Source organism: Triticum dicoccoides, chromosome 4A (assembly GCF_002162155.2).
Source record: "Triticum dicoccoides isolate Atlit2015 ecotype Zavitan chromosome 4A, WEW_v2.0, whole genome shotgun sequence".
NCBI classification, from domain to species: domain Eukaryota; kingdom Viridiplantae; phylum Streptophyta; class Magnoliopsida; order Poales; family Poaceae; genus Triticum; species Triticum dicoccoides.
The window spans coordinates 104,639,838-104,651,022 of record NC_041386.1 but is presented as its reverse complement, the minus strand read 5'-3'; the positions used below and the strand labels follow the sequence as shown (position 1 = coordinate 104,651,022).

Genomic DNA, 11,185 nt, shown 5'->3' with positions numbered 1-11,185 from the left:
AAACATTAAGAGTCCAGCATGGTAGAAGGCACATCCAAAAAAAAAAATCAAACATCACTTGTATGCTGTTCAGGCCATCCCTGTTTAGCAGCCCAAGATTCGGCAAACTGCAAGTAAATCGATAGCCGTTGTTACAACTTATGACCGGTCTAAGGATATCTTATGTTGAAACAAAAAAGAGGTTTAGGCAGAGGAATAATAACAATAAAAATAGAAGTACTCAAGTATATTGAAATTTCATGTATGGGACCAACATAATGCAAAATCAAAATTTATCTTAACGAATCCAGTATATGCACAGACAATACAGAAGTGAGAACACCGATTGTTCTCTTTGCCTAGAATATTGCCAGTGACTGATTTCCCCCATAATTCACTGCTATCCCGTTCTTGAAGGCTTGGGCTTGTTCTTCCTGATTTGCTATCAAATTTCATTTCTGAGTAGTTTGCTCATGGCCAACTCTAAATTCTTAAAACGAGACAAAAAGGGGGGGAATGCAAGCCCTTCATTTACATCAAACTAACCAATAACTCACCACCTGGGGTTTCCTCCTTATACTAAACTCCTACTTATTCACCACTATCATCAATTGAAAGTGAGTTACCAGGAAGAACATTGCTCAGCCACTACGGGACTGCGAGGAACTCTCGGGCCGGCCGCCCCGGCCAAAGCACCCAAACAGGTTCCTAAATACACGGCGAATCCGACCTTCGCCGCCGTCCACCTGCCCTTCTCCTTCTGGCCATGTCACCCGCCTCGGCCCGACGCCGTTGCTGAAACCACCATCCAGCTCCGTGTAGACAACCGGCAGTTGCTCTCTGGGCCCGCCGGCGAACCTTCCGACGGCAAATCCGCCGCGGGGGAGTCGCCAGATGGTGAGCCCGGCGTCCGCCTCCGCCTCAGGCACGGCCGCCGCCGGAAGCTCGCTGCGGCAGATGGGGCAGGAGTTGCGGAGGGAGAGCCAGGGGAGGATGCAGTCCTGGTGGTAGACGTGCTTGCACGGCATCTCCCGGGCCGCGGCGCCGGGCTCGAAGGCCTCCTGGCACACCGCGCAGTGGGCCCCGCCTCCCCCGGCGACGGTCACGGAAGGCATCGACTCGACCGCGGCCTTGGAGGCCGGCGGGCGCGGCGCGGCCGCCTCCAGCCGCGAGAACTGGTCGAGCAGGCGGTGGAAGCCGGACCCCATGAGGAGGTGCGAGACGTCGCCGGGCAGCGGCCGCAGCCCGTCGCCGGAGCCGTCCTCGTAGTAGAGCTCGAAGCCGGAGAGCGAGCCGCCCCGCAGCACGATCACGGGGTTCATGGCCCCGCGCCGGCCGCTGCCGCCGCCGCCGCGCGGCGGCGGCGGGTGCGGGAACTGCTCGAGGAAGCCGCCGTCGCAGTCGGGGCAGACGACGGTGGCCGGGGAGACCCGCACGAAGCGGCTGCAGTGGTAGCACCAGTAGGAGACCGGGGACGACGCCATCAGGACCAAAAGCCCCGAAACAAATCCCCCGGGCGAATCGAGCCGTGGACCGGTCAGCTCCGACGGCGGCCGCAGATCGACGGGGCGGCCGAGCGAACCGGCCGGAGGCGCGGATCTGGGGGGAGCTTGGGACGCCGAAATCCCCAATCGATTTTCGAATTGGGGGTTTCGGGAGGAGACCTGGAGAGGGGAGGGGAATTGGGTGGTGGGTGAGTGGGTGGTTTCGTTTTTATGTGGGACGGGACGGCGCACTCGCTCGCGGCGGTGACGTCGCTGGTGACGGCGACGCCACGCGGGCTGCCGCGACACGCCACGTTGACCGGTCAGCTGGGCCAGGGAGTCAAAGCCTCAGCCAAGGGAGAGAGGCGGGATGGATGGTTCGGTGCTGCCCGCCGCCCGGATCGGCGATTCTGTTCTGTACTTTCTTTTCTTTTCTTTTCTGAGGGATCCCTTCTGATTATTTCGAAGTGAAAAGCAGCGAGGTCCTCGAATATCCATTTCCGGACCCAAACTCATATCTCGACGAACACTAACAAAATAATGGAAACACTAAAACAAAATCTAAATTATTTTTGAATGGAAGATGTTTGGGTGCGTGAGGTCCGTAGCGATTTCCAACGTGCTCGGACATCTGAGCAGCTCTCAGAAAAAAAAACTCAACCTAATCAGTGCACGAACTAGTAAAAAATTTCACAGGTCTTAATTCTTTTCTGAGAGCTATTCAAATGTGCAAACACGCTAAAAATTGGCACAGTCATCACACACTCAAACATTTCTCATATAAAAAAATCAGGTTATTATTATTATTATTATTATTATTTTACTATTCACCTCTCCAAGTTCTTTTCTTTTTTTCTTTTTATAAATATACTGCCACACGGTACGTATACTACTCTATCGTTTGTTTTTTGTGGGATTCCTTGACGGTACGTATACTACTCTTTCGCTGACGTGCACACACGTTATTTTTGTCCGATCATCGACCAATCCAGCCACATCTTCGTAGGTTTGGCAGCACAAAAGGTACGTACGCACGCACTAGTGGTGCCATGCCATTCAAAGAATCAAAACTAAATTCAGTTTCAAGACGTGGAGAAATAAGACTTTGTCCTGTATGTAAAATTCAATGAAGGAACGAGCACAGCACATGCCCCCTTTATCGATTCCCCTTTTCCGATGCGTTCTTCCTGTCTTCCGGTAATGCCCACCGTTGCTCGTCGCGTCGTATGGCCTGTGTTGCTTGTGTCTCCCGGGCCAGAGGCGATTCACGGCCGGCCCCGGTGCCTTTTTGCGAGTGGTCACCATTACAGCAACAACTCCCCACTCAGTAGATGCTCCCGGCTCAACGCTACGGTCAAAGGTCTGCTCCTGCTGTAATAACCGGTTCAGTTTCTTTTTTTTTCTCCGGGGAAACCTCCTCAATTTCTTTTTTTTAGCATCAGTACAGACACAAGCGCTCATATACACGCGCATACACTCACCCTTATGAACGCACACACGCAGACCCTACCCCTATGAGCACCTTCGAGAGACTGAGCCGGCATATCATCTTGAGATTTACGAAGTCACCGCAGGCACCTCGTCGTCGACGGAAACGTCTCCTCCCACTGAAAGCATATCGCCGGAAATCCTGAAATAAATCCAGAAATAATGCGAGCACCAGGATTTGAATCTTGATGGGTTGAGGATACCACTGTCCACCTAACCAACTCAACCACATATTGATTCACAACCTCCTCAGTTTCTTAACCACCCACTGGAAAAAGGTAACGGAGTAGCGCGCAGTAGTTGTAGCCATACTTAACCGCAGCTGTTTCTAGTGGTTATATAATCACCGTGGCACAACCAGGCCAGGTGTCGACAAAAGAGGGAGGTTTGACATGCGCTAAAGTCCACGTGAGGAAAGTGGAGCTAGATCTACAGAACCAACAAAGAACCAGACCAGCGAGGACGATGATGATGAGGAGGAGGACGACTGGGAGTAGGTTGTAATTGCACTATCTTTTTTTCGAAAAGGGGGGATTCCCCAGCCTCTACATCAGAACGATGCATACGGCCATCTTTATAGATAAACAAATAGGTTCAACAGAGTCTTATAGTCTGAAACAAAGTAACGGCCAGCTCACAAAGAGCCACAACGCCAAAAACCAAAAGCCAAAAGGCCACAACCGGCTAGCATAACAACGATAGGCAAACTAATCGCCTATCCTATTACATGACCGCCATCCAAACCAGTTGAAGATATCCCGTGCTACCGTCTCCCACCAGATAGATCCAGTAACCAAACGCTCCCTGGCCTTCGTCGGAGTGAGTAACGATCACATATGGATCAGCGCAGTGGCTCGGAATATAACCTGCAAAAAATGAATATTTGTTGTTCTGTTAAAAGCCAAATCATTTCTGCAGTTCCAAATTGCCTACAACAAAGCACACACTCCTACGCGAATGTGTCTAGCTGTTTCGGACTCTATCCCAACAAGCCACATTCCAAATAACGTATTGACAGAATTCGGAGGAGTACGTTAAAGGCAATGTGCACCGTCTACCACAAAACTTTGGCCAACGGGCAATCAAAAGAAAAGGTGTTTGATGATTTCATTCCGATCACAAAAACTATACCTAGTAGATCATGTCCAGTTGCGCTTTACCAAGTTATCCTTTGTTAATATGACTTGTTTATGTACAAATCACATAAACACTTTAATTTTCAAAGAGACTTTTACTTTCCAAACATATTGGGAACTAGGAATGGTGCTAGAGTTGATGACATCGATATACATAGATTTAACAGTGAACTCTCCAGACCTAGTGAGCTTCCAACACAACTGATCGGGCTGATGAGACAGCTGAACCTCCATCAGTCTACTCACCAGATGAAGCCATGCTTCCCATCGGTTGCCAACTAGCGTCCTCCTAAATTGAATGTTAAGGGGGATGGACTGCATAATCGTTGCCACAAAAGCATCACGTCGTTGAACAGTACTATACAAGGATAAATACTGAAGCGCCAACGGCGTTTCACCAAGCCAAGTATCCTCCCAGAAGCGCGTGGTAGTGCCATTACCGACTATATACTTTGTCCTATTAAAGAAGGCTGCTTTGACTCTCATAAGCCTCGGCGAAAAGGCGAGTCCATGGGCCTCACTGTCACCTGGGACAAAGTTTTGGACTGCAGATACTTACTACGGAGAATCTGCACCCACCTAGCTTCAGTCTCAGCTGATAGCTTATACAACCACTTACTGAGAAGACATCTGTTATTAACTTCAAGATTCTCAATGCCAAGGCCCCCTGGTCCTTTGGTCGACAGATGATATCCCATTTGGCGAGTCTGTACTTTCTCTTTAGTTCATCACTCTGCCAGAAGAATCAGGATCGATAAAAGTCCAGCCTTTTCCTAACACCAACTGGGACTTCGAAGAAGGACAAGAGAAACATAGGCATACTTGTGGGCACCGAATTAATAAGAATCAATCGGCCTCGTATGACATGAGTTTGCCCTTACAGCAACTCAATTTCTTCTCAAACCGATCCTCGATACACTTTCATTCTTTGTTTATCAGCTTACGATGGTGAATGGGTATACCTAAGTACATGAAAGGTAATGTCCCCAATTCGCATACAAACAATTGCCTATAAGCCTCTTGTTCCTCGTTAGCTCTACCAAAACAGAATAGCTCGCTTTTATGAAAGTTAATCTTCAATCCGGTCAATTGTTCAAATAAGCATAACACCAGCTTCATATTTCTCGCTTTTGCCAAGTCGTGCTCCATAAAGATGATCGTATCATCAGCGTACTGCAGGATGGATACACCTCCATCAACTAGATGAGGCACCAAGCCACCACCTGACCGGCCTCCTTTGCCCTACCTATCAAAATTACCAACATATCAACCACAATGTTGAACAAAATAGGAGACATTGGATCACCTTGTCTCAGGCCCTTGTGTGCCTGGAAATAATGACATATGTCATTATTCACTTTAATTCCAACACTCCCTTTTTGCGTGAAAGATTCTACCTCGCGTCGCCAGGCTTCATCAAAACCCTTCATGCGTAAGGCCTGTTGAAGGAAATGCCATTTGACTTTATCGTACGCTTTCTTGAAATCCACCTTGAAAACAACTCCATCTAGTTTTTTTCGTGTGAATCTCGTGGAGCGTTTCATGAAGGACCACAACCCCTTCTAGGATGTTCCTGTCTGGCATGAAAGCAGTTTGGGAATGCTGCATCACAGAATGCGCAATCTGCGTGAGCCTATTAGTCCCGACCTTGGTAAATTTTTTGAAACTAACATTAAGAAGACAGATGGGCCTGAATTGCTCGATTCCCGCGGCCTCTGTTTTCTTAGGAAGCAGGGTTATCATTCCAAAATTAAGTTGAGAAAGCTGAAGTTGTCCAGAGATAAATCATGGAACAACGGCAAAAAATCCCCCTTAAAAATATGTACGCAATATTCATGCGATAGCGCGCATTGCTGGAGCCGCGCGTGTCATGGTTCTAACTCTGACAGTGGTGTAGGGGGGTATGTATGGAGAGGCTAGATCTTAGCTATGGAGGAGTTGTAAGCACATGAGGATTACGAGTTCAGGCCCTTCTCGGAGGAAGTAACAGCCCTACGTCTCGGTGCCCGGAGGCGGTCGACTGAATTATGTGTGTATGAATAACAGGGGTGCCAACCCTTGATACTGAGGAGGGAGTGGCTTATATAGAGTTCGCCAGGCCCCTCCAGCCCTCAGTAATGCAAGGTTTAAAGTACATTAAGACTGGGGGTTACTGGTAACGCCCCTAATAAAGTGCTATGATGACCATAAAAGCTACTTAATGACCGACTGTTTGCGTGCAGGGTGACTTTAGATCTCCTGGCAGTCGAGTGGTTGGAATCTGGTCGAGTGATTGCTTCATGGTCGAGTGTCTTGAATCTGTCGAGTGGGATACCTCCAAGTCGATTGAAAGGTGACTTCTTCTAGGGATGTCCTTGGGTAGGGTACTTAGGACAGGTCCATGCCCCTATCCTAGGTACATAGCTTCATCATTAGCCCCCGAATGGATCGAGGTTCGAGTGGGGAAGGAGTTGGGGATCTTTCCGACTGGTTCTTCATGTTATATGAACGTCTTGTTTTGGATCAATTGTCACGGATGACGTCGTCAACTTCTTTCAGTCGCCTTGATCCATTCTTGGCCTCTTGTCGAGTGAATTTCTTTACTTGTGAAGTTCCGAGTGACGGTGCGAAAGGGATCTTCTGTTTGACGAGTTGTTCTGCGGCCCGCGGATTTTACGGAATTTGAATTTCGGGAAGCACACGGGACGGGGGCGGCCGCAGTAATCGGATGGGATAGGACGGAAGCTCCTCGATCCCCGCGCCACCTTTTTCGCCACGTACCGTGCGCGCGCCCGTTGCGGGATTTGACGGGATTGCCTGGGCCTACCAGTCAGCCACTCGGAAGCGACCTCTTATAAGCTGCCGGCTCGGGACCCCCGAACAGTGCGCCTTCACTTTTCCCCCTTCCTTCACAAGATCCTCCGCCACCTCCGCTCCCACCTTGGTGCCGTAGGTCTGTTCAAGCTTCGCCGGCGACGATGGTGAAGGAGAAGATGTCGGCTCTGGAGCGCGCGAAGAAGGCGGCGGTGCAGGGGAAGGGGAAGAAGTCCGCTCGGGGCGGATCTTCCTCGAGGACTGCTCTGCCCAAGGATTGGATCCAGGGCGACTAGATGCCGTCGGTGATTCGGCAGGATGATATCGATGATCTGGTCGAGGGGGGATTCATTCCCCACGAATCTGCGTGCCTCCCAGGGAAAGAAGTCGAACCCCAGCCTCTTGATGGTGAGTGCGTCCTCCTCGCCACCCATATCGATCGCGGATTCTCTCTGCCTCCTCATCCTTTTTTTCGGAGCTTCTTGAACTTCTTCGGAGTGCAGCTCCATCACTTTACTCCCAATTCTATTGTGTATCTTGCTGCTTTCGTTTCCTTGTGTGAAAACTTCTTGGGTTGCCACCCCCATTGGGGACTCTTCAAGCACATCTTCACTTGCCGCTCTCAGTCGGTCAAGAAGGCCAAGTCGAGTGACGAACGGACGCCGGTGATCCAGCTGTAGGGGGTCTGGCGATCCAGATGAGGGGAAAAAGTTCCTTTCCGTCTATCACTTTTCCGGAGTCAGTCCGTGGGTGGCAGTCGACTTGGTTTTACTGTAAAGACCAGGTGACCCCAGGACAGTCGACTGTGCTTCCCCCTTTTTCTCTGAATCGAGCACAAAAACCTGCCTCTCTGAAAGTGACGCCGGAGGAAAAGGCGCAAGTCAAGGTGTTGGTCGGTCAAGTGGTTCAGCTTGTCCGCGAGGGTGTGACTGGCATGGACTTGTTGGAAGTCTTCCTTCGGAGGCGCATCCAACCGCTTCAGGCTCGTGACCACCCGATGTGGCTGTACTCGGGTCTCGAAGACACCACTCGGATTCACCCAGAGGAGGTCACTGACAAGATGTTGGAAGGGTGGCTGTCGAGTATCACAGGGAACAAGGACAACCCCCGAGGAGCCAGGAGGATTCCTCCACTCGACCAAACATACGAAGTGGACAAGGTCTGACCTTGCGTTTCCGACTGTGATCTTGCTTTCTTTATTTGTTCTTTTTGGATCAGTCGATTGACTTTTGTCTCGTTTGTTGTCCTCTAGGCCACTACTGAGATGTACTCGACACCCAATGGAGCACAGGAGCAGGCCGAGGAAGGAGAGGCGAGTGGAGGCGAAAGTGGAGACGAGGGAGAAGAATGGGAATCTGACGGCGAAGGAGAGGGGGATGACGACGACGACTCAAGTGAAGAGGAGGAGGAAGAAGTCGAACCTCCCCGCTCGAAACAGCGATCCAAGCTTACACACGACCCTGCGCGGGAACGTGGTAAGGCGACTGTCCCTGTTGGGCAGTCGTCGAAGCGCCCTCGGACCTCATCTCCAGCGCCGACAGAAAAAGCTCCCAAGCACCCACGCGCGACGCCGTCCAAGCCGCCCAAGGCTCTGCCCAAGATGAAGATGACTGTCCCCACCATTTCTGGGTAATAGTAGAATTTGTTTTCCTTTGTCGAACGTGACGGACTCTTGGTCGACTCATTGAATAAGCTGACTGACTTTCGAAATTTGCAGTGCTGCCACCTCGGAGATTTCCGCCAAGGACGATGATCAAGAGGCGGAAGACGCTGTTAGCTCCAACCCTGGTACGATTACTGATGCTCTGCTTTTAGTCGACTGACGATTTCTTATAATTCCGGTCGATTGGATTTTTCTTGTAGCTCCTCCTCATGTCATTGACCTCCCTGATGATGACGATGAAGTGCCGCTGAGGGCGCGAAGGGACAGGAGGGCGCCGGCTGGCAAGACCCCACAAACTACTCCGGCGCCTGAGGCCGCAGTCCGGGAGGGTGGTGATACCACTCGGGTTTCTGTGACCTTCGCTGAACCTCTGACGAGTGTCCGGCCTTCGACGTCGACTGCAAATCCGCCTTCGCTTTTTGCCACACACCACGTCCCTGAGGACCAAGTGGGTGCTGCTAAAGAGGCTATACCCCAGGCGGGGATCATGATGGATCAAGTGAAGGTGGTTCGGGAAGCCAGCCAAGCAGCTTATGACGCGAGCTCAGCTCTTCAGAGCAACGTCCAGGTCAGTCGATTCACCGCTTGTTCTGTTAGGATATGCTATCTGAAGAATCTCTTTTCCAAAGATCTTTATATTTGTACGCCCAATGGGTGTGTCTATTAATCTTTTTGACGAGTGGGGGCACGCTAAGTGCACCCACTGGGTGTAGTCCCCGAGACTACGGTGGACTGCTGGCAGTCGACTGTAGTCTTTATATTGTGTTGTTTTAGCTGAACTTCTTCACTCGGTCTGGTCAGGCCATGTCGAATGGAACTGTACACGGTCGGCTGCGGGCAGTCGATTTTTTTTGGTCGAACCAGTGGGGGCACGCTGAGTGCACCCACTGGGTGTAGTCCCCGAGACTATTGTCGAATGTTTTTGATTCGGCTGTAGTCTTAGAAACGCCATCATTGTCTCTTGGTTACTCGGAAGCAACTTATCTTGGATGTCTGTCGACTGATTTTTTGCAGAAATCCTGCGAACTTGTGGCTCGCTACACTGAGTTGGAGAACAAACAGATCTAGCTGAACCTTGCCTTGAAGCTTCCTCAGGAGAACTTGCAGAAGGCGAGGGACGAAGCAAAAGGTATGGCTGGTGAGATTTTGTCGACTGTCCTTTCTTTCTGGCCGTCCTCGATGTTGATCTCACTTGCTGTTTCGCAGACAAAATGGAGGAGGCTCTGAAGAAGAAGGATCAAGACCTTGCCGAAGCGCAGAAGGAGGCCCTGAACAAAACGAAGCTTGCTGAAGAAAAACTGGCTTCGGTCGGTACTCTTGAAAAGGAAAACTCCAGGCTGAAAACTGCTCTCGACGCGGCTAATCGAGAGGCCAGCCGTCTGAAGAATGGCAATATAGCTCAGAATGACAAGGCAAGTGAACTGGCGGGGAAGAGGAACGATCTGGAGGCTTATCTCAGTGGACTCGCCAAGAAGTTGTTCGCCATGCTCGAGGGTAATTACTCCGGCCCGACTGACTTGCAGTTACCAAATCTGCGTAGAGCCACTGACTTATCCTTGAATTGTGTTTACAGAATTCTGCCAGAACTTCGAAGAGGAGACCAGTCGAGTGGAGACAGACTTGGACCCCATCAATTCTCCAGTGAAGGACGAGGCTGCTATGAACGTGATCCGACTGGAATCTTGTGTTGCCGGCGTTGTTGACTATCTTGCTCAGTTGAAGGTTGCGATGTCACGGATCAACACATCGCTCTGGCCTACGATGACACTTCAGAATGACCTTGAGTCCCTGATGACTCGACTGAATGAAGTCCCAGGTCGAGTGGCGGAATGGAAGAAATGTTCTGCTAGATGTGGCGCTGACGTCGCTCTGTCTCTGGTCCGCGTCCACTACAAGGAGGCGCGAGAAGAAAAGTTGGCCGCCATCCAAGTTGCCAATACCAGGAAGCACAAATTTCAAGACTTCATGGAGACTTTCATTGCTGCTGCCACTCGCATTACAGACGGGATCGACTTGGACGAGTTCGTCGCCCCTTCCAGTCCTCCGCATGAGGAATAAAAACTTTTATGCTTCACTTTAAATTTGCCTCGGAATGCCGAGTGGATTTTGTAATCGTTAAACTCTGTCGAGCTGGAGGCTCGAGTACTTTGATCTGCGGTCTAGAACCTTGGATCTTATCTGAACTTGATTTATCGTTGAATATCTTCATAAATTATCTGTCGAGTGGAACTTATTCTTCACTCAAAATAACTTTGTATTTGTGGTGCAACTCTGAAGCAGAAGGTAGCAGTCGATTTGCACCTCGTCGTCCTTGCGGATTGAGATGTGTTCCGTACTTAGGCGAGCACTGGGCTGCAGCTAAGCCTCCGAGTGGAAGGTCTGCTCTCCACTCGGTAGGATTTTAAAAACTTAGGCGAGTACTGGACTGAAGCTAAGCCCCCGAGTGGGAGGTCTGCTCTCCACTCGGTAGGATTTTTTCAAACTTAGGCGAGTACTGGACTGCAGCTAAGCCCCCGAGTGGGAGGTCTGCTATCCACTCGGTAGGATTTTTTCAAACTTAGGCGAGTACTGGACTGCAGCTAAGCCCCCGAGTGAGAGGTCTGCTCTCCACTCGGTAGGATTTTTTCAAACTTAGGCGAGTA

At 50.5% G+C, this 11,185-nt stretch overlaps 1 protein-coding gene across 1 annotated transcript; it reads right to left on the bottom strand.

Annotated features, from left to right (window-relative positions):
- Window positions 1–207: 207 nt before the first annotated feature.
- Window positions 208–1,661, bottom strand: LOC119285263 (E3 ubiquitin-protein ligase RDUF2-like). Its single transcript, XM_037564502.1, has one exon. The coding sequence runs from the start codon at window positions 1,461–1,463 to the stop codon at window positions 621–623; it is 843 nt and encodes a 280-aa protein (XP_037420399.1). The 5' UTR covers window positions 1,464–1,661; the 3' UTR covers window positions 208–620.
- Window positions 1,662–11,185: the final 9,524 nt, after the last annotated feature.

Bases quoted from the DNA above. Each gene is read 5' to 3' on its own strand.
- LOC119285263 (XM_037564502.1), bottom strand. From the start codon at position 1,463: ATGGCGTCGTCCCCGGTCTCCTACTGGTGCTACCACTGCAGCCGCTTC.